The sequence below is a fragment of the Homarus americanus genome, unplaced genomic scaffold (assembly GCF_018991925.1).
Source record: "Homarus americanus isolate GMGI-L3 unplaced genomic scaffold, GMGI_Hamer_2.0 scaffold48393, whole genome shotgun sequence".
In the NCBI taxonomy this organism is placed as follows: domain Eukaryota; kingdom Metazoa; phylum Arthropoda; class Malacostraca; order Decapoda; family Nephropidae; genus Homarus; species Homarus americanus.
The window spans coordinates 141,752-168,281 of record NW_024720684.1 but is presented as its reverse complement, the minus strand read 5'-3'; the positions used below and the strand labels follow the sequence as shown (position 1 = coordinate 168,281).

Here is a 26,530-nt window from a genome sequence, read left to right as displayed (position 1 = left end):
AGAGGTTGTAATGTTAGTGTGAGGAAAAAGATTGTTAGTGTTATGGGCAGGGGAGCTGTTAATGTTTAGGGAAACTTTGTTAATATCACGGAGGTAGTTGTTAACATTAGAGGCAGCTTGTTAACATCAGGTAGGTTTGTTAATATGCCAATCAGTCATGTTAATATCGAAGTCACTCTTGTTAACATCTAGGAGGAGTCTAATTTAACATTTCTTAACAAGTAGCGGAGGTTAGTATGGTATTTTGAAGACGCTCGTTAAAAAAAGGTGAGGTTTTTTAACAATTGGGGAAGACTCTTGTCTATCTGGGGGAGACTCTTGTCGACCTGGGGAAGACTTGTCGACCTGGGGTAGACTCCTGTCGACCTGGGGGGGGGGCACTCTTGTAGACAATTGGAAAATAATGTAGACGCCGGTCAGTTAATACCAAGTCATGTTATAGTGTAGTGGACCTGTAACTAGTGGTATAGTGACTCACAGGTACACGGAAACGGTACATAATAGGGTAAATAATACAGGTACAGGTGTGTGCTGGTAGTCTCGTCTGCAAACGTAAATGCCCTTCGAGAAAAGACCGGATAAACATTAGGCGGACCAAGATGTCATTTATGATAACATATGCCTGACTTTTACGTTGTAGAGCCTCTGTATAGGGTACTTCTTTGTGCTGTAAGTCGGCAGGTACAGAGAATATACAAGTTAGGGTACAAAAAACGGTACAGGGTGGGACACAAGTGGCTACAGGGGAGGGTAGGATGAGTAGCAGGTGGGGGGGAGGGGGTGGAGGGGAGGGGGTGGAGGGGAGAGGTAAGGTAAACAGGCACATGATTAATGACGCGTCTAGGGACATCACTGGTCCTTCAGGGCCCTCAGAGTCCCCTGGGCCCTCTCAAGTGCCTACGACCGTCAAGTGGGCCCCGTCACGTGCCCACTCACCCATCACCCATCCTCCCTCTCCTGCCCATTCGTCCCTCACTCCTCTCATTCCCACCTTACTGCACTGATGGTACAGGGGGAGGAGGTGAAGAGAGGTTGTGTAGATGGGTGTATGAGAGGTGTAGAGGGGTGTATGAGAGGTGTATGGGAGAATTAGGTGTAGAGGGGTGTATGAGGAGGTGTGGGTGGGTGTATGAGAGGTGTGGGTGGGTGTATGAGGAGGGTGTGGGTGGTGTGTAAGGGGAGGGTTATTATGGAGTTAGATTAGGTTAGGTTAGATGGTAATAGATGTATGGGTGATGATGACAACAAAATAGTCACCATTTGTGTGTGTATTATACCGACTCGCCATCTCCTGGCACCTCGAGAAGGGGCATGGCCCTCCGTCACTAACTAGGGGGGCATGGCACTCCTTCACTAACTAGGGGGCATGGCACTCCTTCACTAACTAGGGGGGCATGGCCCTCCGTCACTAACTAGGGGGGCATGGCCCTCCGTCACTAACTAGGGGGGCATGGCACTCCTTCACTAACTAGGGGGCATGGCACTCCTTCACTAACTAGGGGGGCATGGCACTCCTTCACTATCTAGGGGCATGGCTCCTTCACTATCTAGGGGGCATGGCACTCCTTCACTATCTAGGGGGCATGGCACTCCTTCACTATCTAGGGGGCATGGCACTCTTTCACTAACAGGGGGCATGGCACTCCTTCACCTGGGGGCATAACTCTTTCCTACTGGGGCATGGCACTCCTTCACTATCTAGGGGCATGGCACTCCTTCACTATCTAGGGGCATGGCACTCTTTCACTAACTAGGGGGGCATGACTCTTTCACTAACTAGGGGCATGGCACTCCGTCACTAACTGAGGCTGGCACTCCGTCCTGGGGGCATGGCACTCCGTCACTAACTAGGGGTGGGCATGGCACTCCGTCACTGGGGGCATGGCACTCCGTCACTAACTAGGGGGCATGGCACTCCTTCACTAACTAGGGGGTGGCACTGCGTCACTAACTAGGGGGCCACTCCGTCACTAACTAGGGGGTGGGCATGGCACTCCGTCACTAACTAGGGGCATGGCACCCGTCACTAACTAGGGGCATGGCACTCACTAACTAGGGGCATGGCACTCCTTCACTAACTAGGGGCATGGCACTCCGTCACTAACTAGGGGCATGGCACTCCTTCCACTAACTAGGGGGCATGGCACTCCGTCACTACTAGGGGGTGGGCATGGCACTCCGTCACTAACTAGGGGGCATGGCACTCCTTCACTAACTAGGGGGGGGGCATGGCACTCCGTCACTAACTAGGGGCATGGCACTCCGTCACTAACTAGGGGCATGACTCCGTCACTAACTAGGGGTGGGCATGGCACTCCGTCACTAACTAGGGGGTGGGCATGGCACTCCGTCACTAACAGGGGGCATGGCACTCCTTCACTAACTAGGGGCGCACTCCTTCACTAACTAGGTGCATGGCACTCCTTCACTAACTAGGGGGTGGGCATGGCACTCCGTCACTAACTAGGGGCATGGCACTCCGTCACTAACTAGGGGGGCATGGCACTCCGTCCACTAACTAGGGGCATGGCACTCCTTCACTAACAGGGGGCGCAGCACTCCTTCACTAACTAGGGGGCATGGCACTCCGTCACTAACTAGGGGGTGGGCATGGCACTGTCACTAACTAGGGGCATGGCACTCCTTCACTTACTAGGGGGCATGGCACTCCTTCACTAACTAGGGCATGGCACTCCTTCTAGGGGGGCATGGCACTCCTTCACTAGTGGGGCATGGCACTCCTTCACTAACTAGGGGCATGGCACTTTCACTGGGGCATTTCACTAGGGGCAGCACTCTTCACTTACTAGGTGGCACTCCTTCACTTACTAGGGGGCATGGCACTCCTTCACTAACTAGGGGGCATGGCACTCCGTCACTAGGGGGCATGGCACTCCGTCTAACTAGGGGGCATGGCACTCCGTCACTGGGGGGTGGGCATGGCACTCCGTCACTAACGGGGTGGGCATGGCCCTCCGTCACTAACTAGGGGGCATGGCACTCCTGCTAGGGGCATGACTCCTTCATTAACTAGGGGCATGGCACTCCTTCACCTAACTAGGGGCATGGCACTCCTTCACTAACTAGGGGGGGTGGGCATCCGTCTCACTAACTGGGGGCATGGCACTCCTTCACTAACTAGGGAGTTGGGCATGGCACTCCTTCACTAACTAGGGGGGCATGGCACTCCTTCACTAACTAGGGGGCATGCTCCTTCACTTACTAGGGGGGCATGGCACTCCTTCACTAACTAAGGGGCATGGCACTCCGTCACTAGCTAGGGGGCATGGCACTCCGTCCAACTAGGGGGTGGGCATGGCACTCCTTCACCTAGGGGGCATGGCTCCTTCACTAACAGGGGGTGGGCATGGCACTCTTCACTAACTAGGGGGCTGCTCCTTCACTAAGTGTGGCATGGCACTCCTTCACTAACTAGGGCATGGCACTCCTTCACTAACTAGGGGGCATGGCACTCCTTCACTAACTAGGGGGGGGGCATGGCACTCCTTCACCTACGGGGCATGGCACTCCTTCACTAACTAGGGGCGCGCTCCGTCACTAACAGGGGGGCATGGCACTCCTTCACTAGGGGCATAGCACTCCTTCACTAACTAGGGGGTGGGCATGGCACCACTAACTAGGGGCAGCCTTCACTAACGGTGGGCATGGCACTCCGTCATAACTGGGGGGCATGGCACCCGCCACTATGGGGGCATGGCACTCCTTCACTAACTAGGGGGGGCATGGCACTCCTTCACTAACTAGGGGGCATGGCACTCCTTATAACTAGGGGGTGGGCATGGCACTCCTTCACTAACTAGGGGGCATGGCACTCCTTCACTAACTAGGCAGCACTCTTCACTAACTAGGGGGGGCACTCCTTCACTAATAACTAGGGGGGGCATGGCACTCCTTCCACTAACTAGGGGGCATGGCACTCCTTCACTAACTAGGGGCATGGCACTCCTTCACTAACTAGGGGCATGGCACTCCTTCACTAACTAGGGGCATGGCACTCCTTCACTAACGGGGATAGCTAGGGGGCATGGCACTCCTTCACTAACTAGGGGGCACTCCTTCACTAACTAGGGGGCATGGCACTCCTTCCTAGGGCATACCTTCACTAACTAGGGGCATGGCACTCTTCACTAACTAGGGGGTGGGCATGGCACTCCTTCACTAACAGGGGCATGGCACTCCTTCACTAACGGGGTTTTAGGGGCATGGCACTTCACTAACTAGGGGGTGGGCATGCACTCCTTCCTAACTAGGGGCATGGCACTCCTTCACTAACTAGGGGGTGGGCATGGCACTCCTTCACTAACTAGGGGGCATGGCACTCCTTCACTAACTAGGGGGTGGGCATGGCACTCCGTCACTAACTGGGGGCATGGCACCCTTCACTAACTAGAGCACTCCTTCACTAACTAGGGGGGCATGGCACTCCTTCTAACTAGGGGGCATGGCACTCCTTCTAACTAGGGGGGCATGGCCTCCTTCACTAACTAGGGCATGGCACTCCTTCACTAACTAGGGGCATGGCACTCATCCTAGGGGGGCATGGCACTCATCTAACTAGGGGGCATGGCACTCCTTCACTAACTAGGGGGGGGCATGGCACTCCGTCACTAGGGGGTGGGCAGCTCCTGTCACTAACTAGGGGCATGGCACTCCTTCACTAACTAGGGGGCATGGCACTTGTCATAACCTAGGGGGCATGGCACTCCGTCACTAACTATACCTTCCCACCATCACAATACTTTAATAATTATATCAATTTTTATATAATAGTATCTTATGTTTCTATGTATTGTATTTTATTGTATTTATTGTATTTTTTTAATGTTGTATAGACTGGTGTTGTAATCCTTCACATTTCGTTATTACTCTCTCTGTGTGTGTGTGTGTGTGTGTGTGTGTGTGTGTGTGTTCATGGTCGTGTACCTGTGTGTGTGTTTGCTTCTGTGTACCTGTGTGTGGTGTGGGGTGAGTACAGGAGGAGGAGGAGGAGGGAGGGTAGAGACAGTAGGAGGAGGAGGAGGGGTGTGAGGGGAGGAGGAGGGAGGAGGGTAGGGGGAGGAGGAGTGAGAGACGGTGGGAGGAGGAGGAGGGTGTAGAGACGGTAGGAGGGGGAGGAGGAGGTGTAGAGACAGTAGGAGGAGGAGGAGGGTGTAGAGACGGTAGGAGGAGGAGGAGGGGGTAGAGAGACGGTAGGAGGAGGAGGAGGGGAGTGGGGCAGTAGGAGAGGGAGGGTGTAGAGACAGTGGGAGGAGGGAGGAGGGGGTAGAGACGGTGGGAGGAGGAGGTGAGGTAGGAGGAGGAGGAGGAGGAGGTGTAGAGACGGTAGGAGGAGGAGGTGAGACGGTAGGAGGAGGAGGAGGAGGGAGGTGGGAACGGTAGGAGGAGGAGGGGGTGTAGAGACGGCAGGAGGAGGAGGGAGTGAGACGGAGGAGGAGGAGGAGGGTGTAGAGACGGTAGGAGGGAGGAGGAGGGGGTAGAGACGGTGGGAAGGAGGAGGAGGGTAGAGACGGTAGGAGGAGGAGGAGGTGAGACGGTGGGAGGGGAGGAGGGTGTAGAGACGGTGGGGGAGGAGGGGTGTAGAGACGGTAGGAGGAGGAGGAGGTAGAGACGGTGGGAGGAGGAGGAGGAGGGTAGAGACGGTAGGAGGAGGAGGGTGAGAGACAGTGATGGGAGGAGGAGGAGGGTAGAGACAGTAGGAGGAGGAGGAGGAGGTAGAGACGGTAGGAGGAGGAGGGTGTAGAGACGGTAGGAGGAGGAGGAGGTGAGAGACGGTAGGAGGAGGAGGTAGAGACGGTAGGAGGAGGGAGGTGTAGAGACGGTGGGAGGAGGAGGGTGTGAGAGACGGTGGGGAGGGAGGGTAGAGACGGTGGAGGAGGAGGGGTGGGGAGACGGTGGGGGGAGGAGGTGTGTAGAGACAGTGGGAGGAGGAGGAGGTAGAGACGGTGGGGAGGAGGAGGGTGGGGAGACGGTGGGAGGAGGAGGGAGGTAGAGACGGTAGGAGGAGGAGGAGGGTGTAGAGACAGTGGGAGGAGGAGGAGGAGGTAGAGACGGTGGGAGGAGGGAGGAGGAGGGTGGGAGCAGGAGGAGGAGGAGGTAGAGACGGTGGGAGGAGGGAGGTGTAGAGACGGTGGGAGGAGGAGGTAGAGACGGTGGGAGGAGGAGGGAGGAGGGGCGTGGGAGGAGGAGGTGGGGCAGTGGGAGGAGGAGGGGGTGGGGAGAGACGGTGGGAGGAGGAGGTAGAGACGGTGGGAGGAGGAGGGTGTAGAGACGGTAGGAGGAGGAGGAGGAGGAGGTAGAGACGGTAGGAGGAGGAGGTGTGGAGACGGTAGGAGGAGGAGGAGGAGGAGTAGAGACGGTGGGAGGAGGAGGAGGGTGTAGAGACGGTGGGAGGAGGAGGTGTAGAGAGACAGTGGGAGGAGGAGGTGAGAGACGGTAGGAGGAGGAGGAGGTAGAGACGGTAGGAGGAGGAGGAGGGAGGTGAGAGACGGTGGGGAGGAGGAGATGGGAGGAGGGGGTGGGGACGGTGGGGAGGGTGAGAGACAGGGTGGGAGGAGGAGGGTGGGACGGTAGGAGGAGGAGGAGGGGGACAGTGGGAGGAGGTGAAACGGTGGGAGGAGGAGGTGGGAGGAGGTGGGGGGTAGAGACGGTGGGAGGAGGAGGGGTAGAGACGGTGGGAGGAGGTGTAGAGACGGTGGGGAGGGTAGAGACGGTGGGAGGAGGTAGAGACGGTGAGGGGGAGGAGGTGAGACGGTGGGAGGAGGAGGGTGGGGAGACGGTGGGAGGGTGAGACGGTGGGAGGAGGAGGAGGGTAGAGACGGTAGGAGGAGGAGGTGAAGACGGTGGGAGGAGAGGAGGGGTAGAAGACGGTAGGAGGAGGAGGAGGTGGGTAGAGACGGTGGGAGGAGGAGAGTTAAGACGGTGGGAGGAGGGTGAGACAGTGGGAGGAGGAGGAGGAGGGGGTAGAGACGGTAGGGAGGAGGAGGGGGTAGAGACAGTGGGAGGAGGAGGGTGGGGAGACGGTGGGAGGGGGAGGGGAGCGGTGGGAGGAGGGTGGGGAGACGGTGGGGAGGAGGGTGGGAGCGGTGGGGAGGGTGAGACGGTAGGGAGGGAGGAGGTGTAGAGTGGTGGGAGGAGGAGGAGGTGAGAGACGGTAGGAGGAGAGAGACTGTAGGAGGAGGAGGGTGAGACGGTGGGAGGAGGGTAGAGACGGTAGGAGGAGGAGGAGGGTAGGGGGAGGAGGAGGGTAGAGACGGTGAGGGAGGAGGAGGGCAGTGGGAGGAGGAGGGTGTAGAGACGGTGGGAGGAGGAGGGGTAGAAGTTGGAGGAGGAGGAGGAGGTAGAGACGGTAGGGGAGGAGGAGGGTGGGGAGACGGTAGGAGGAGGAGGAGGTAGAGACGGTAGGGGAGGAGGAGGTGGGTAGAGACGGTGGGAGGAGGGAGGAGGCGGGGTGGGGGTGGGAGGAGGAGGGAGTGAGAGACGGTAGGAGGAGGAGGGTGAGAGACGGTGGGAGGAGGAGGAGGAGGGTGTGGCGGTAGGAAGGGAGGGAGTAGAGACGGTGGGAGGAGGAGGAGGGTGTAGAGACAGTGGGAGGAGGAGGGCAGTGGTAGGGAGGAGGGGGTGGGAGACGGTGGGAGGAGGAGGAGAGACGGTGAGGAGGAGGGAGGAGGGTGGGGAGACGGTAGGAGGAGGAGGGGTGAGAGACGGTAGGAGGAGGAGGAGGGGTAGAGACGGGTGAGGAGGAGGAGGAGGTAGAGACGGTGGGAGGAGGGTAGAGACGGTGGGAGGAGGAGGAGGGTGAGAGACGGTGGGAAGGAGGGAGTAGAGACAGTGGGAGGAGGGAGGAGGAGGGTCAGAGAAGGTTGGAGGTGAGACGGTGAGTAGGAGGAGGGTGCAAGACGGTGGGAGGGAGGAGGGGCGTGGGAGGAGGTGTAGAGACGGTGGGGAGGAGGAGGGTAGAGACAGTAGGAGGAGGGTGTAGAGACGGTGGGAGGAGGGTAGAGACGGTGGGAGGAGGGGGTAGAGACGGTGGGAGGAGGAGGGGGTGAGACGGTGGGAGGAGGGGTAGAGACGGTGAGGAGGAGGAGGAGGTGGGAACAGTGGGAGGAGGAGGAGTGGGAAGACGGCAGGAGGAGGAGGGTGTGGGGAGACGGTAGGAGGAGGAGGGTAGAGACGGTAGGAGGAGGAGGAGGTGTAGAGACGGTAGGAGGAGGAGGAGGGTAGAGACGGTAGGAGGAGGAGGAGGGTGTAGAGACAGTAGGAGGAGGAGGGAGGAGGGTGTAGAGACGGTAGGAGGAAGGTGTGAGGTATCGTGATAGAAGATAAAAACTTGAAATTCACCATACTGCTTCCTGCTGCCCTCCCTCCTCTCTCCCTCCCTCCCTCTCTCCCTCCCTACGCCACCACAACCACTACTACCACAACCTAACATCATATTAATATCGCTTGACACCATCACCACCATTCACAAGCTTCCACCTCCAACCTGTACCAACCATTACCACACACACCACACACCACCTCGTGTAGAAAAAATGACCTAGCACGCCTCCCCACGATGCGTGTAGTGCAACAAGACACATTGACCATTGTTGCAGAGGCGTGCAGAATGGTGGGTGAGGTCGAGCGCTCACCACCCCCACGCCCGTCACCACAACGTAACATATCGTCCGCTAATGTTTTCACACACCATTTGGGGGACCACCAATGGGGTGTGGTGAATGGCGGACCCTCCTTCACCTACCCGAAGCTCTACTCGATAAACTTAATGATAGTAACTGTGGGTGTTTCAGCTGTAAGACCCGGCGCTGGCAACGAGAGGATCTTTTAGGGCACGGTTATTGCAGCTAGGATGTGGTTATTGCGACAGAAATCTCATGGGTTTGGTTACTGCATTAAAGGTTATTGCACCTGGAGTATGGTTGTGATGACTTCTGTACATACTTACGTTATTGCAACTTAGATCAGGTTATTGAATAGAAGTTTAGGGTCTTGAGTACTTAAACATGACCACGAGACCAGTTATTTGCTACTGAGACCCTCATATTATAACCAGGACCTGGGTACGTGGCTTTTATCATCGGTTCTGGGTCATTGCAAGAACCGTGGTTAAAACTGCATGGAAACTCACTTATATGCAACTAAGACCTGGGTATTCATGGATTTTAGAGATTATTGCAATTTACCACCGAGGACTTGGTCATTGCAAGGGGCATGGTTAGGATTGCATGGAAACTCACTTATATGCAACTAAGACCCGAGTATTCAATGGGTTTTAAGAGGTCATTGCAGCTTTGGGGGGTCTTGGGACGTGATCATTGTAGCGTGGACCTCTCCTTCGGACCGAGTATAAGAGGCTTCAGCAGCTCTTAACACCGTCTTCTTCACGCCTGCTTCGTAATGGCTAATTTCTTCTCGTCTTCCCCCATTTATCGTTTAGTAGACGAGGCGAGGAGGCTCCACAATACACAGTAGAATTTTTTCTTGCGCATGTTAAGGATAATGCGTTAATGAAGCGTCTCAGTGGAGGAATGTTGCTGGGGGTGATGTTTTTTTTATGTTGCCGCTAGAGGGGGGGCTTGTTGTGTTGCCTCCGTCCGTCCTCCGTCGTGAGAAGTTTGTGTACGTAACCAATCCAGTAGTTTTTGATCGGATTCCTGTCACACTTGTTAGATCGTATAAGTTATATCATATTTACCGATTATCAAACTTTCTCTAAGGTGTTAAGGTCGCTAAGGTCACAGCTAAAGGTCAAAGTATCGGTACAGATATATAGCTTTTCAAAAGGTTTATGTCACAAACCTAACTTAACCTAACCTTGTCTAAACAAACTCTCGTATATCAACATAAATATTTTGATGACATTTCACACAAATATTTGTCATCACTGGACAAAAATGCACAACACTATATCTGTGTTTCAGGGTTTTGCTCTTTTGACAAATTAGGTGTTGCGCGGGGGCGTCCTTGTCAACACACACACACACAGAGTACAAGTTTTTCAGTGTTGTTCCGCCGCGGGTAGTGGAGTTGTCTGTTGGGGTGGGTGGGTGGGTAGGTTCTCATGGCTACCTACTCCTGGTCTGGTCTGGTTACTGGTCAAATGGTCTCACTCCTAATAGGCTCTGGTCTTATTGGGTCTCACTCCTAATAGGCCCTGGTCTTATGTCTTATTCCACTCGATATCACATCTCTATACTATGCCTCTTGATCACCTCTCGTCTCATACATCTCACTGTCTCCTCTTTCCCTTTCTGTCTGTTCTCCTGTCCATATCCCTCCCTCTTCTGTCCGTTTTTCTATTCACTTATTCTCACTCTTCTTGTTCCTATTTCCTCTCCTTTACCCCCTTTCCTCCCTACCTCTCCCCTTTTCACTCCCTATCTCTCCTCCCCTTTCTCTACCTCTCTTATACTTCTTCTCTTCCCAGGTATTCTCCCCATCTTTCTCCCCAGCCCGTCGATCAACTCCCCCCCCTCATAATCCCTCCTTGTGAGTCAAACACCATCTTCACTATAGCCACTACTCGACCTCTGTGTCACCCATACATTGAAGGTTCCCGGTGGTGGACATTTTGACTCAGTGATGTACTTTAGGTGGTGGTTATGATTATGCCCCGTAATAACCCCGTGTTTTTCCTTAGGACGCCCCGTAATAACCCCGTGTTTTTCCTTAGGACGTCCCGTAATAACCCCGTGTTTTTCCTTAGGACGCCTGTAATAACCCCGTGTTCTCTCCTAGAATGCCATAGGGTGTACCGGTGCCCCGTGTTCTTTCCCTCCTGATGCCCCGGAGTACTTGTGCCCTCAACCTTAAGTTCTCTTCCCCCAGGACGGAAGCCCCGCCCCGGAGAGTCATGGTGCCCCGTGTGTGGGGTGACACTTCGCCCCGGAGAGTTGGAGACTCACCTCACCCACGAACTGGACAAGCTGGTGCGCCTCCCCCAGTCCCGCCCACTCTCCCAGCGTACGCCCACGCCCACTACCTCCACGCCCACAACCAGCACCACGCCCACGCCCTCGTCGTCGTCAGCAGTCACCAGCGTGGCCGCCTCAGTCACCTCGCCTCTAAGCCCACACCCTGTACACGCCCGCGCCCGTGACCCTGGATGGGATGTGAGTACCACGCCCTTACTGTATTGTTCTCCCACGCCCACACTGTCAGTTGCTCTACACATACAGTAATAATATTCCTCCTCCTCCTCCTCCTCCTCCTCCCCTCTCCTCATCCTCCTCCCTCTCCTCATCCTCCTCCCCCACTTTATGTAACCCTCTTTCATTTTCCTCCCCATCACTCTCTTCCTCTTCTCGCCTCGTTCACCCTCCCTCACCCCACCACAGTCCTCCTACTCATATTCCTCTTCTCCCCTACCATGCTCTTACCTTCCTCCTCCTCACCCCATCAATTCCTGCTCACCCTCCTCACCCCATCAATTCCTCCTCATCCTCCTCACCCCATCAATCCTCCTCATCCTCCTCACCCCATCAACTCTCCCCCAATCTTCCTCTTCCCCTCTACCATGTTCCTTCCTTCTTACCCCATTAACCACTCGTCCTCATCTCCCCAACTCACCTCACCCCTCTCCCCACCCCCCTTCCCCCCAACCCACCCCTCCCCCCAACCCACCCTCCTACCTCGCCAGCTTATTACGCCACACGGGCCCCGTAAAGCTGCTCAAGACGGGTTGTAAAGACGCACAAATTGGTTCTTCTCCACTTGTCTGCATGTAAATGTTGGCCGGGCGGTGTGTGGTGCGTGCGACCTCACCACCGCCTACCTATACACACCACTACCACCCTGCCTGCCACACCACCTACCACCACACTGCCACCCACCACCATCACCACACTGCCACCATCACCACACTGCCACCCATCACCACTACTCTCCCACTCATTGCCGCTAGTCCAATCACCCGTGGCTAGTATCTTTTCATCTCTGATCCCATCATTTCCACCACTTCATCACCTTGTTCCCACCTCCTCCCTAGTACCCACATATCACCACCCCTCCTCCTGCTCTCTCCTCCCCTCTTGCTCTCTCCTCCCTCTTGCTCTCCTCCCCCCTGCTCTCTCCCCTCCTCCTGCTCTCTCCTCCCCTCCTGCTCTCTCCTCCCTCCTGCTCTCTCCTCCCCTCTTGCTCTCTCCTCCCTCCTGCTCTCTCCTCCCCCTCCTGCTCTCTCCTCCCCTCTTGCTCTCTCCTCCCCTCTCTCTCTCCCTCCCCCCCTGTTCTCTCCTCCCCCTTCCATCATTAACCCATCTTCACTACTATTCCCTATCATCACCCTTCACCCCGGTCCCTACCACACCTACACCCCTACCCACACCCACCACACCCACACCACCCACCACCCACACCCACCCTACCCCACCCACTACCCACCACCCCACCCACTACCCACACCCCACCCACCACCCACACCCCACCCACTACCCACACCACACCCACTACCCACACCCCACCCACTACCCACACCCCACCCACTACCCACACCCCACCCACTACCCACACCCCACCCACTACACACCCACACCCCACCCACCACCCACACCCCACCCACCACCCACACCCCACCCACTACCCACACCCCACCCACCACCCACACCCCACCCACCACCCACACCCCACCCACTACCCACACCCCACCCACCACCCACACCCCACCCACCACCACACCCCACCCACACCCACACCCCACCCACACCCACACCCCACCACCACCACACCCCACCCACCACCCACACCCACCCACTACCCACACCCCACCCACTACCCACACCCCACCCACTACCCACACCTACACCCACTACCACACCCCACCCACTACCCACACCCCACCCACTACCCACACCCCACCCACTACCCACACCCCACACCTACACTATACACCTCACGTTACCACTTGTGAGTTCTTGAGCGTTTCACCCTGTGGTTTAGTGGTCGAGGAGCTCCATGTTAAGTGCCGGTGTTTTTATCTACTTAATTATATGTTAGAGTTGTTATTGTAGTGACTTTAAATACACTTAATGGTTTTATGCCCCACCAACAGAATGAGAGGGGGGGGTGTATTGGTGTGATCTCTGTCTGTGTCTGTCTGTCTGTCTGTCTGTCTGTAGTGAAACTAGCGAATCATGGGAGGGAGGGAGTGTTTTTATTTTGTGATTCCAGCCTCTGATTCATAATAGGTGTTAATTAGTATACTGTATTAGTTAAGTTGTTTACCTGAGTAGATCATGTGAAGATTAGACACCCTATTTTATCTCACCTGGTGATTAAACACCCTAGAGTGGGTTAGGTTAGGGTACTAATGGTTTCTAGTCCTAATGGGCCCCAGTACTAAGGGTTCCTAGTAGTATTGGGCCCCAATATTAAGGGTTCCTAGTCCTAAGGGCCCAATATTAAGGGTTCCTAGTCCTAAGGACCCCAGTACTAAGGGTTCCTAGTCCTAATGGGCCCCAGTACTAAGGGTTCCTAGTAGTAATGGGCCCCAGTACTAAGGGTTCCTAGTCCTAATGGGCCCCAGTACTAAGGGTTCCTAGTCCTAATGGGCCCCAGTACTAAGGGTTCCTAGTCCTAATGGACCCCAGTACTATGGGTCCTAGTCCCAATGGGCCCCAGTACTAAGGGTTCCTAGTAGTAATGGGCCCCAGTACTAAGGGTTCCTAGTCCTAATGGGCCCCAGTACTAGGGGTTCCTAGTAGTAATGGGCCCCAGTACTAAGGGTTCCTAGTCCCACGGGCCCCAATATTAAGGGTTCCTAGTCCACGGGCCCCAGTACTAAGGGTTCCAGTAATGGGCCCCAGTACTAAGAGTTCCTAGTCCAATGGGCCCCAGTACTAAGGGTTCCTAGGAGTAATGGGCCCCAGTACTAAGGGTTCCTATTATAATGGGCCCCAGTACTAAGGGTTCCTAGAGTAATGGGCCCCAGTACTAAGGGTTCCTAGTAGTAATGGGCCCCAGAACTAATGGTTCCTAGGAGTAATGGGGCCCCAGTACTAAGGGTTCTAGGAGTAATGGGCCCCAGTACTAAGGGTTCCTAGGAGTAATGGGCCCCAGTACTAAGGGTTCTTAGTCCCAATGGGCCCCAGTACTAAGGGTTCTAGGAGTAAGGGCCCCAGAACTAAGGTTCTAAGTCCCAATGGGCCCAGTACTAAGGGTTCCTAGTAGTAATGGCCCCAGTACAAGGGGTTCCTAGGAGTAATAGGCCCCAGTACTAAGGGTTCCTAGGAGTAATGGGCCCCAGTACAAAGGGTTCTTCTAGATAATAGGCCCCAGTACCAAGGGGTTCCTAGTAGTACGGGCCCCAGTACAAGGGTTCCTAGGAGTACTGGCCCCAGAACTAATGGTTCTTAGTCCCACGTGCCCCAGTACTAAGGGTTCCTAGGAGTAATGGGCCCCTGTACTAGGGTTCCTAGGGAGGGGCCCCAGTACTAAGGGTTCTAGGAGTACTGGGCCCCAGTACTAAGGGTTCCTAGTAGTATGGCCCCAGTACTAAGGGTTCCTAGTAGTAAGGCCCCAGTACTAAGGGTTCCTAGTAGTAAGGCCCCAGTACTAAGGGGTTCCTAGTAATGGGCCCCTGTACTCAAGGGTTCCTAGTAGTAATGGGCCCCAGTACTAAGGGTTCCTAGTAGTAATGGGCCCCTGTACTAAGGGTTCCTAGTAGTAAGGGCCCCAGTACTATGGTTCCTAGTAGTAATAGGCCCCAGTACTAAGGGTCCTAGTAGTAATGGGCCCAGTACTAAGGGTTCCTAGAGGCACCAGTACTAAGGGTTCCTAGTAGTAATGGGCCCCAGTATAAGGTTCCTAGGAGCACTGGGCCCTGTACACAGGGTTCCTAGGAGTAATGGGCCCCAGTACTAAGGGTTCCTAGTAGTAATAGGCCCCAGTACTAAGGGTTCCTATAGTAATGGGCCCAGCACTAAGGGTTCCTAGGAGCACAGGCCCCAGTACTAAGGGTTCCTAGTAGTAATGGGCCCCAGTACTAAGGGTTCCTAGGAGTAATAGGCCCCAGTACTAAGGGTTCCTAGGAGTACTGGCCCCAGTACTAAGGGTTCCTAGTAGTAATGGGCCCCAGTACTAAGTCCTTATAGTAGCCCCAGTACTAAGGGTTCCTAGGAGTAATGGGCCCCAGTACTAAGGGTTCCTAGTAGTACAGGGCCCCAGTACTAAGGGTTCCTAGTAGAATGGGCCCCAGTACTAAGGGTTCCTAGAGCAATGGGCCCCAGTACTAAGGGTTCCTAGGAGTAATTGGGTCTCCAGTACTAAGGGTCCTAGTAGTAAGCCCTACTAAGGGTTCCTAGTAGTAATGGGCCCCAGTACTAAGGGTTCCTAGTAGTAATGGGCCCCAGTACAAGGGTTCCTAGGAGCAATGGGCCCCAGATACTAAGGTTCCTAGTAGTAAGGCCCCAGTACTAAGGGTTCCTAGTAGTAATAGGCCCCAGTACTAAGGGTTCCTAGTAGTAATGGGCCCCAGTACTAAGGTCTTAGGAGTACTGGCCCCAGTACTATGGCCCAGGAGCACTGGCCCCAGTACTAAGGGTTCCTAGTAGTAATGGGCCCCAGTACTAAGGGTTCCTAGTAGTAATGGGCCCCAGTACTAAGGTCTTTGGAGTACTGGGCCCCAGTACTAAGGGTCTTAGTAATAGCCCCAGTACTAAGGGTTCCTAGGAGCAATAGGCCCCAGTACTAAGGGTTCCTAGTAGTAAGGGCCCCAGTACTTAGGTTCCTAGGTAGTGGGCCCCAGTACTATGGGTTCCTAGAGTAATTGGCCCCAGTACTATGGTTCCTAGGAGCACTGGCCCCAGTACTAGGGTTCCTAGTAGTAATGGGCCCCAGTACTAATGGGTTCCTAGTAGTAATGGGCCCCAGTACTAAGGGTTCTAGGAGTAATGGGCCCCAGTACTAAGGGTTCCTAGGAGTAATGGGCCCCAGTACTAAGGGTCCTAGGGAGTACTGGCCCCAGTACTAAGGGTTCCTAGTAGTAAGGGCCCCAGTACTAAGGGTTCCTAGGAGCACAGGCCCCAGTACTAAGGGTTCTAGTCCAAGGGCCCCAGAACTAAGGTTCTAGTCCCATGGGCCCCAGTACTAAGGGTTCAGTAGTAATGGGCCCCAGTACTAAGGGGTTCCTAGAGTAATGGGCCCCAGTACTAAGGGTTCCTATAGTAGGCCCCAGATACTAAGGGTTCCTAGTAGTAATGGGCCCCAGTACTAAGGGCCTAGTAGTAATGGGCCCCAGTACTATGGGTTCCTAGGAGTAATGGGCCCCAGTACAAGGTTCCTAGGAGTAACTGGCCCCAGTACTAAGGGTTCCTAGTAGTAATGGGCCCCAGTACTAAGGGTTCCTAGTAGTAAGGGCCCCAGTACTAAGGGTTCCTAGAGCAATGGGCCCCAGTACTAAGGGTTCCTAGTAGTAATGGGCCCCAGTACTAAGGGTTCTAGTAGTAATGGGCCCCAGTACTAAGGGTTCCTAGTAGTAATGGGCCCCAGTACTAAGGGTTCCTAGAGTAAGGGCCCCAGTACAAAGGGTTCCTAGGAGTAATGGCCCCAGTACTATGGGTTCCTAGTAGTAATAGGCCCCAGTACTAAGGGTTCTAGATAGGGCAGTACAAAGGGTTCCTAGGAGCACTGGCCCCAGTACTAAGGGTTCCTAGGAGTAAGGGCCCAGTACTAAGGGTTCCTAGAGCACTGGCCCCAGTACTAAGGGTTTCTAGTAGTACAGGCCCCAGTACTAAGGGTTCCTAGGAGCACAGGCCCCAGTACTAAGGTCCTAATGGCCCCAGAACTAATGGTTCTTAGTCCCATGGGCCCCAGTACAGGGTCTAGTGCACTGGGCCCCAGTACAGGGTTCCTAGGGATAATGGGCCCCAGTACTAAGGTTCCTAGGAGTAATAGGCCCCAGTACTAAGGGTCTTAGTAATGGGCCCCAGTACTAGGTTCCTAGTAGTAAGGGCCCCAGTACTAAGGGTTCCTAGGAGTAAGGGCCCCAGTACAAAGGGTTCCTAGGAGTACGGGCCCCAGTACTAAGGGCCTAGTAGTACGCCCCAGTACTAAGGGTTCCTAGTAGTAATGGGCCCCAGTACTAAGGGTTCCTAGGAGTAATGGGCCCCAGTACTAAGGGTTCCTAGTGTAATGGGCCCCAGTACTAAGGGTTCCTATAGTAAGGGCCCCAGCACTATGGGTTCCTAGTAGTAATGGGCCCAGTACTAAGGGTCCTAGGAGCATGGGCCCCAGTACAGAGGGTTCCTAGGAGTACTGGGCCCCAGTACTAAGGGTTCCTAGTACAGGCCCCAGTACTAAGGGTTCCTAGGAGTAAGGGCCCCAGTACAAAGGGTTCCTAGGAGTAATGGGCCCAGTACTAAGGGTTCTAGTAGTAATGGGCCCCAGTACTAAGGGTTCTTAGTAGTAATGGGCCCCAGTACTAAGGGTTCCTAGAGTAATGGGCCCCAGTACTAAGGGTTCCTAGTAGTAATGGGCCCCAGTACTAAGGGTTCCTAGGAGTAATGGGCCCCAGTACTAAGGTTCTAGTAGTAATGGGCCCCAGTACTAAGGGTTCCTAGAGTAATGGGCCCCAGTACTATGGTTCCTAGTGTAATGGCCTCAAGGGTTCCTAGGAGTAATGGGCCCCAGTACTAAGGGTTCCTAGTAGTAATAGGCCCCAGAACTAATGGTTCTTAGTCCTAATGGGCCCTAGTGTCTGATTACATTTGGGGCCCAGTAGGAATAGAGTCTTAAGACTAGATGAGCGTCAGATCACGTGTGTGTGTGTGTGTGTGTGTGTGTGTGTGTGTGTGTGTGTGTGTGTGAGAGTGCAGAGTGTGTGTGTGTGTAGGCGTGTAGGCAATCTTATGACTCGTATGTATAGTGCACACAACAAAGAAGTGATGGGGGGGTAACATGGTATCACTGCTTCAGGTCCCATTGTTTCTGTACTTGTCAACTAGGTGCGAGGAAGTCGGATGGTCGGGAGAGGGAGTCGGGTGATGGGGAAGAAAGGATTGGTAGGTGTTGGGTGATCGCGATCGGTCGGGTGAGGTAGGAAGAGTCGGGCGGTATAGGTCGGTGGATGAAGGCGAGAAGACTTCAGTCATCGAGTGATCGGATAGCACCGGTAGTCGGCAATAGATCGGTCGGTGGTGGCTTGGGATAGATCGGGTGGTCGGTGGCGGCGTGGGATAGATCGGGTGGGTTATCGAGGCAATAGGTTGGTCGGGTGGTATCGGTCGGCAGCGTGGGATAGATCGGGTGGGTTATCGAGGCAATAGGTTGGTCGGGTGGTATCGGTCGGCAGCGTGGGATAGATCGGGTGGGTTATCGAGGCAATAGGTTGGTCGGGGAGGCGGGAGGCGTCGTTCCAAATTGAAATATGGCGTTAAAGGTGAGCCATTTTTGCGCTGGAAGATCATATCGTTAAGTTTTATTGTTTTATTGACAAGTCCTCACAGGCACAAGCGGCGCTCCTCTCTCACACACCTTTGTTAAACCCTCACACTCCTCTTCTTTCCCTCCCTCCCTCCTCTCTCCCTCTCCCTCCCTCCTTTTTTAAACCCTCACACTCTCCTCTCCCTCTCCTCACCTTTTAAACCCTTCTCTCCCTCCCCGTAATAGTTCCTAGTCTGCTACACCCCTGCCCCGTAAACCTATAGCAACATCATCCTGCCCCCGTATAGTTACCTCCTGCCCTGTAGAAGCATCATCCTGCCCTGTATAGTTACCCAGCCTGTCGCCCCCCCACTCCAGCCCCCGTAGTCGCCCCCCACTCCACCCAGCCCCGTAGTAGCCCCATATTCCCAGCCACCACAACACCCATGTGCCAACTCCTCCTCCTCCTCTTTTTCTTTGTGTTATTGAGAGGTGGAGGGAGGTGTTGCTTAAGTCTTAATGATGATGGTGACCCTCGAGGTGTGTGTGTCTGTCTGTCCGTTTATTCTATACATTTGAGTACCTTAGTCTTTCTGCAGAGGGCGTGGGTCTCGGCTGATCGTGTGTGTATGTATTGGATATGTATGGATGTTGGCATTACACACACACATAGCCGCCCCCCCCCCTACATCCTCTCCTACGCAACTATCTATCGCCCCAGTAGCTGTAAAGCCTTAAAAACATTGTGCCTCGTCCGATAAGAATACTTTTTCCAACACTTTTTTTTCAGTGTTCTGGCAATAATACTTGAACAGGTCCTGGTTGTTGGCCTCTGTACTAGGAGGTGACCACGTCCTCCTCCACTAGAGCTGTTATGATGCTCAGTGTGGCTAGGTCACGTCAGGTCAGCTTCAACGGGTTATTCAGCTGTTAGTCGTATTTGCAGTGTTCATGGGTTTCATTTTAACCTAACCATTAAAGGACTCGGGAGCCAATCCTAATGGTACGGACTGGGGCCCTATTCGAAGGGTCACCTTGGCAACACCCAGTACAATATGTTACTACAGTTACTAAGAGTTTGGCATGATAAACATTAGGTGGCGTTGGAGAGCGTAATTGCCTTGAAACCTGGTTAGTGGTAGGGAGGGTGATGGATAGAGAGGGTAGGGTGATGGATGGAGAGGGTAGGGTGTTGAGGAATAGTGTGATGTAGATTGTGTGGGGAGGGAGGAAGAGGGTAGGTGATGGAGATTGTGGTAGATGAATAAGAGCCGTGGATAGTGGGAGCAGTTGACGGATAGAGAGCGTGAGAGAGAGTTTTAGGACTGGGTAAGATTGAGATCAGTAGAGCAAAACCTTGAGAGAGATTTATCAGAATAAATCTTTTAAGGAGTATCTTTTTCACCACACAATCGAGAGCCCGCCTGCCGTGGTCCACCACCTCCTGCCTGGTGGTGGGCCGCCACTTGTAGGGCTGCTGGGAGGAATGTGGAGGAGGTATCACGGTCACTGCTCACCATCCCCACACTCACCTGCGGTTATCTCCCCCCTCCCCCAAACAGACGTATCAGCGGGTGCGAGCCAATCGTCAGGTGCGGCTGAGGGCCAAGAAGCGACGGTCAGGCCGCAGCGATGAGTGCGGACCCGCCTGCCCCGTCTGCGGTGAGAGGGTGTCTGCTGCCACTCCTGAAGACCTGCACGCCCACGTTGAGTCCTGCCTCCGTCGGGTAAGTCCTCTCTTGTTCCTCTTTATTATCATACATAATAACAGAGACACCTCTTCGCCCCTGGTTCCCAGGCCTCCTTAACCCTTCTCCATCCTCCTCCCATCCGGCCTCTTGAGGTTGGCGTCTTCGTCAACGTGATCTTACCCAACCGTCAGTTCTTCCGACAAGTTCAATCCTTCCATTTCTCGTTCCTTCCCTCTGCTTTTATAACCCTTCTGGACTGTATCCTCACCTACCAGTCACTTCCCATCCCACTTCTACACTCTGATGATTTCTATTTTAAAGATTCCCTTCCTCCCCCTGATGTCCTTGTTGTATTTGCCGCTAGAACAGGTAAGCGGCCTGACCACAGTGGTTAAGTCTAACCTCTGGATTTTTCTCTCTTCCACAGTCTGGAGGAGTACTGTCTGGTCTCCTGCAGGGGGGTGGTGAGGACGAGGTGGTGGACGTGGAGGGGGACGGCCCCTACGAGGAATATGAGTGGTGTGGACAGAGACGCGTCAGGGCATCTTCACTTCTCAGGCCTCAGCCGCCGCTTCTTGGTGAGTTTCTGTTTGCTGCTTCAGAAAACGGGGGACAAGAAGTTACGTAGATCAGTTGTTATCATTTATAAAGTATTGTACAGTAGTATGGGAACATAACAGTTGTTTAAATGGTTAAATATTGGTATGACGTATAATTTGTCTTTTTTTTTCTGTGGGGTAGTAGCGTTGCGTGGAGCGCCCGACTGTCACAAAATAAACCTCTTCTTCACGACTCCGGCAGATCGTCACAGAGAAGGTGGCAGCGAGCGTAGCGGAGACTCTGAGATGACCAGTGGAGGAGGAGTGATGGAGGGCAGCGATGGAGGAAGCAGAGTGGAGCCCATGAGTGTGGAGTTGGAGGCCCTCAAGGAGAAAGTGCGAGTGTTGGAGCGGGACGGCGCCGCCCCCTCCAAGTTCCTTTGCCTCGTGTGTCAGGTGAGTACTTGTGCTGTGTCAGTGGGACTGGGAAAATATTTTCCTCAGAAGGAAGTTGTTTTGGGGTTGCTACATTGTTCTTGTCATCAACCTTTTGAGTTTACCGTTTGTACAAAATAGTTATTTGGTTAAAAATATGACCTAATGTGGTAATGATAATGATGATAATACTGTAATAACAATAATAATGTTTCTCCCTGCCTTCCTCCAGACGGAGTACGACCGGCCAGCGGTGTCTGTGGTGTGCTGGCACGTGCTGTGTGAGGCCTGCTGGGCACACACTCTGGTACGTAGGTCAGCACATACCTTGATACGTGCTTTACTTATCGTCATCCCTTGTTAATAACGCTTCTTTAGGTTATATGTTGTGTTTATTGGTTAATGCTCATGAGTGTTCATATGTTAATACAGTAATGTTATATTTAGTGATAAGTGGATGGCTATGAAAATAAAGTTTGTAAGTAATGTTTTGTGTTGACAGGGTGTGAAGAGCGAGTGCCCACAGTGTTCCCAGTCTGTTTCCCCCGAGGACCTGCGCCCCATCCATTTGTGACCACCAACACCAGCCTAGCAGTTCACCGGCAGCCCCGCCACCTCCACCCGCACACCCACACCCATGCTGACATCTACTACACCTACACCAACCATGTCTTCACCCACACACACATCAATATTCACACCAGTAACCTCGAAACCAGTGTCCACATCTGAAGCCACACCCATGATAACATCTGTTACACCAACACCTGCAGCCATAACTATATCGTCACCTGTACACATGACCATACTCGCACCTGAAATTAAGCCCACACCCAGAGCCACAACCACGCCTACAACCTCATCCGGGGCCACAGCCACGATTACGTCTGGGGCAACAACCATGCCCATACCTGGGGCCACAACTCCACCCATACCTGAGATCACAACCATGCCCAAACTGGTGTCTACAATCACGCCAGCACCTGGGGTCACAAGCATGCCCGAAACCACGGTCATGCCCCAACTTGGGCCCAAAATTACACTCGAGGCCACAGCACCACTCGCACCCAGAGCCACAACTACACTCACAACCAGTCATGTTCCCATGGCATCACCCACACCTGTTCGTGTAGCGCCACCCATAACCACACCCGAAATTACACCTACATCCACTCTCCTGTCCATCCCTGCAGCTGTACCCATACACATACAAGTTCCCCCTACCATCCACATACCCACAACTACCCTCATGCCCATATCACCAAGAATGTCTGCCATAACACTAATGCCCACAAACACGCCAGGGACTCCCCCTATCCTCACAGCCAAACGTAGGTTGGTTTCCTCCCCAACAACTTCACCACCAACACCTCCACTCCACCTGTCCGCCACCAAACCTTCACCTGTGTTTATGTTCACGCCCACACCTTTACTAACACCCATCCTGGCACCTGCTTCACCTGTTACCCCGCAGGTCCCACCCACACCTCAGTTAACTCACACCTATACTTCCCCCAACACCCCTTCACCACCACCCCCACCACTACACACCGCCAGGATACCCCAGCCAATCCTACCTCAGACTACCCTTTCCCTACCAAGCATACCTCTGCCCACCCTGCCTCAGTCTAACATTCCTCGACTCAATCTGACCCAATCTAACCCACCCAGCCTAGGTCTGCCCCAACCCGGCCCCTCAACTTCAGGGCATTAGACACCAAAGCCCACGAATACTGAAAACTTTACACCTATCATATTCGTGTTTTTGTCTTCTAGACAAGTATATCATACGCTTTTGTATCATTTTATATCGTTCAGTATCATCCACAATCATTAGTTTCTTGTAAGTCATTCACTTGACACTGGGTCAGGAATCCTATTCAGTGGATCGTGTTCATCCACATTACACCAGTGCCATCCTATACTAGCCACGTCGTCATCCACATCACTCAACACTACCAACGTCATCTCATATATACCAATCACATCACCCCATCTATCACCCTACACCATTCATATCACCCCACAAACTATCCACTTCATTACACACCATCTGTCACACCCGCAGCATCATTGAACATAATGCACGCTTCTCCCAGACAACCACTCACCATGCCCCTGCACGCTGGTCTAGGCACTAGCTCACTGTTAATAAATATGAAGGTAACATTCCTAATGCTAATGTATATATCCCTCGCCCGTCACTCATTGAATACACCTTCCTCATGGCCACCGCGACACTCACTTGCCGTTCTCCAGCACCCACCGACGCATCTCAAGCCCCCTTGCTGCACATACTCCCCCACACAACACCCAACCAGTAAAGATTCATCATATCCCAGTGCACATCTTCCTTGCTTCACCACAACTCGACAGTAGTTACTGCTTTTTCTCAGCACTATCACACAGCTTTCCTCCACACTACACCACAGTACCTCGCCATAGCTTTACACAGCTCCCCTGCTGCCAGGTGCCCGACACTTCATGAACTGCAGCCCACCACAAGGCCGGCGTCGCCACCTTGTCCTTGCCCAACCTACGCACTTGATATCTTCGAAAGCCCAAAATAATGAATTCCCAAAGATGACTCGCAGTACCACGAGGACGCCAGCTGTTTGACGCTGTGAAGTGGCAACCACAGACTAGTATAGCAAGATGATGACATCTGCAGCAGATGCTGACCTGAAGTAGTAAGTAATGAAGTGTTGGCTTCTGTAGCCCCTTGACACTTAGTCACCTAGGGGCATTGGCCGTGAAGTCACAAGTTTCTCAACATCTGCTCAAGCAATAAATTCTGAGTGAGAAAGAAGTCACAAGCTAAACGGTGCGCTACAAAAACTAATCTCTGATCTTGCTATGGTGAGAAATTTATATTAACAGAATGAGTTTTTGGTTTTATCTACTCCCTTACCCTATTTGAACCCATGGTAAAAGCTGAAAAAAATGTAAAATTTAAAATTAATGTTGGCAGATGATGTCGATCCCTCTCGTACTTCTCGTTGTGTGTGTGTATCGGTCGCGTTCAGTGCTAAGGGCTCCACATTCTCTCCACTTAGAGTGTAAAGTCTTGTAGGCAATCTGTAATTTAACCCACTAAAGAGCTTTATAATCCATTTATAATAGGCCATGTTTGAGTGTTGATCGAGCTCGAAGCTTTATATTATGTATATGTATTCTAGAGAGGTTACCTAACTTGTGTATGTATAAATCTTTTTAAACGACGATGGAGTCATGTCACCGATGTTTCGTAGCGCAGGGGGCCATGGCGAGTAGAGTGGATGGGGCTTCGAGGGGGCGCTCAGGGGGACGTGGACTATACCCTCCTCTCCCGTACTGGACACACACTGCTACGAGCTTTATACCATAAACATACACCAGCGTGTGTCCAGTCGGTCGTGTAAATAGCGAGCTATAAGTATTAATAAAAGACCACTCAAGGGATATAAATCATTGTTGGGGGAGGAGTTGTCTAAAAGTCTTAAACATGAGTCTTGATCTTCCCCGTCATTACCTCGCTCGCCATGCCGCCCTCTCCACCCACCCAATGTTGTGTATACCAGAGGAGGATACTCGAAGCGTCACGTGACCTGCCAGTGTGTCCTGTGGCCTCATCCCTTGGTGTTTCTTTCACCCACCCCACTCCCCTCCACCCTCAGCCTACATCACCACTCCTTCACTGCAGGTCACGTGACTGAGTAGGCCAGTGTTTATATGGTTTCAGAGTCGTGTCTCAATAAGAGGTAGGATAATAAAGGTTAAAAGTCATGTATGCAGTTTTTCATAATGTCCTATATGTAAATATGTCAGACGCACATGAACCAGTACACCAGCATAGACCATACAAATACTCCACACACTATACATACATACAATGTGTTATGTATGTCATTTCATATGAATCAATACACCAGAGTAAACCAAACTATACTCCATACATCACACTATGCATACAAACATACAATGTGTGTATATGTATATCAGTTCATACTGTATGACTCAAGACATCAAAGCAGACCATTCTATACTGGACGTCACACACTACATACATACATACACAATGTTTATGTATGTCGGTTCATCTGAATAAATACACCCGAGTAGACCATACTATACTCCACAGTATACAAACACACACATATATACATACATACATACATACATACATACATACATACATATACTGTACAGTATACGTGTATGTATGTCAGTTCATAAGCATTAATACACCAGAGTAGACCATACTATACATACATACATACACACACACATACATACACAATGTGTATGTATGTCAATTCATATGACTCAATACACCAGAGTTGACCACCCTATACACCATACTACACGAATACATATACATACTGTTACGCCGTCTCTTAATTTACTTAAATATCCAGGTTCTAGGCGTAACCAAACAAAAAGTGAAGTAAATTAAAAGAGAATAAAAATAAATAAAGTAAACCTTTAAGAATGTAATTGATTAAATATTAACACAATAAAGAGCCTCGTAGGCTGTCACAACAAATTGATTCACCATCGAAACTTTTAAGACACAAGTGATACAAAACATCGAAACATCAAAAGAATAAAAATAAAGCATTGGATTACGTTAACACTGCATAAACATGTAAAAACTATCACTGAAATTAACTAACGTGAAACAACACTGAATTACTTGAATACAACTAAGCAAATACTGATGGACACAAACAGAGACATAAATAGGTACTCACATAGATATACCACATTGGTGGCGACAGGAACAACACAAATAAATTAAGTTTAAGTAACAAGTGACACTCAAAGGATGTGTACTGTATGACAAGAGGACTGAACTAACTCAAGTCAGTTGGTGGGTCCTATATATAAGGTCGGCTCCCGCCACGCGACCCGCCGGTGGGTCGTTTAACGATGCAGATGGTCGTTAGAGAACAAAGAATGCTGGTTACAATACAAAATGAAGAAATAAGATGGGCTTGAACAAATAATGACAGTTAAAACCTTAACAGCACAGGGTAAGGTGACTAGAATATATAATAGTAAATTTAACACATCATTACAGGAATAATATGGAACATGGGAGCATGTTATATATAAAAAAAAATAGAAAAAATACGACACGGTCGTAACAATACATACATACATACAATGTGTATGTTAGTTTGTTTAAATCAATACACCAGAGTAGACTATATTAAACTCCACACAACAGCACAATATACTTTTCATGCCACACTACACACACACACACACTGTAGGCATCTGTCAATTCATATGAACAACACACCCGGGATTGATGAGCCACTCGTTTCTCTACAAGAGCACAGGTAGAAGACATCTTACCTGCACACATCTACAGCACAACAGAAAATAACTACTGTATAATACTGAACTTACCTTGTACAGTACTAGAGGAGAATCAATAATCACTATAAACTAACTGATGAACACCAAGAAGGTTTAGAACAGGGTAAAAAAAATATGTATATG

The 26,530-nt window shown here is 52.2% G+C and overlaps 2 protein-coding genes across 2 annotated transcripts in view; both read left to right on the top strand.

The window, feature by feature from the left end:
• Window positions 1-21,682, top strand: part of LOC121860685 (E3 ubiquitin-protein ligase Rnf220-like) — a 100,304-nt gene extending 78,622 nt beyond the window's left edge. The window contains exons 4-9 of the mRNA XM_042357960.1: window positions 10,849-11,132; window positions 19,938-20,102; window positions 20,494-20,644; window positions 20,808-21,061; window positions 21,273-21,347; window positions 21,543-21,682. Of these exons, the coding sequence (XP_042213894.1) occupies window positions 10,849-11,132; window positions 19,938-20,102; window positions 20,494-20,644; window positions 20,808-21,061; window positions 21,273-21,347; window positions 21,543-21,614 (1,001 nt within the window). The 3' untranslated portion in view covers window positions 21,615-21,682. The remainder of the gene's footprint in view (window positions 1-10,848; window positions 11,133-19,937; window positions 20,103-20,493; window positions 20,645-20,807; window positions 21,062-21,272; window positions 21,348-21,542) is intronic.
• LOC121860686 (mucin-2-like) lies at window positions 21,614-23,498 on the top strand. Its single transcript, XM_042357961.1, has one exon. It carries the CDS (start codon window positions 21,678-21,680, stop codon window positions 22,752-22,754), a length of 1,077 nt encoding a protein of 358 aa, XP_042213895.1. The 5' UTR covers window positions 21,614-21,677; the 3' UTR covers window positions 22,755-23,498.
• The last annotated feature ends 3,032 nt before the right edge of the window (window positions 23,499-26,530 follow it).

Bases quoted from the DNA above. Each gene is read 5' to 3' on its own strand.
- LOC121860686 (XM_042357961.1), top strand. From the start codon at position 21,678: ATGCTGACATCTACTACACCTACACCAACCATGTCTTCACCCACACAC.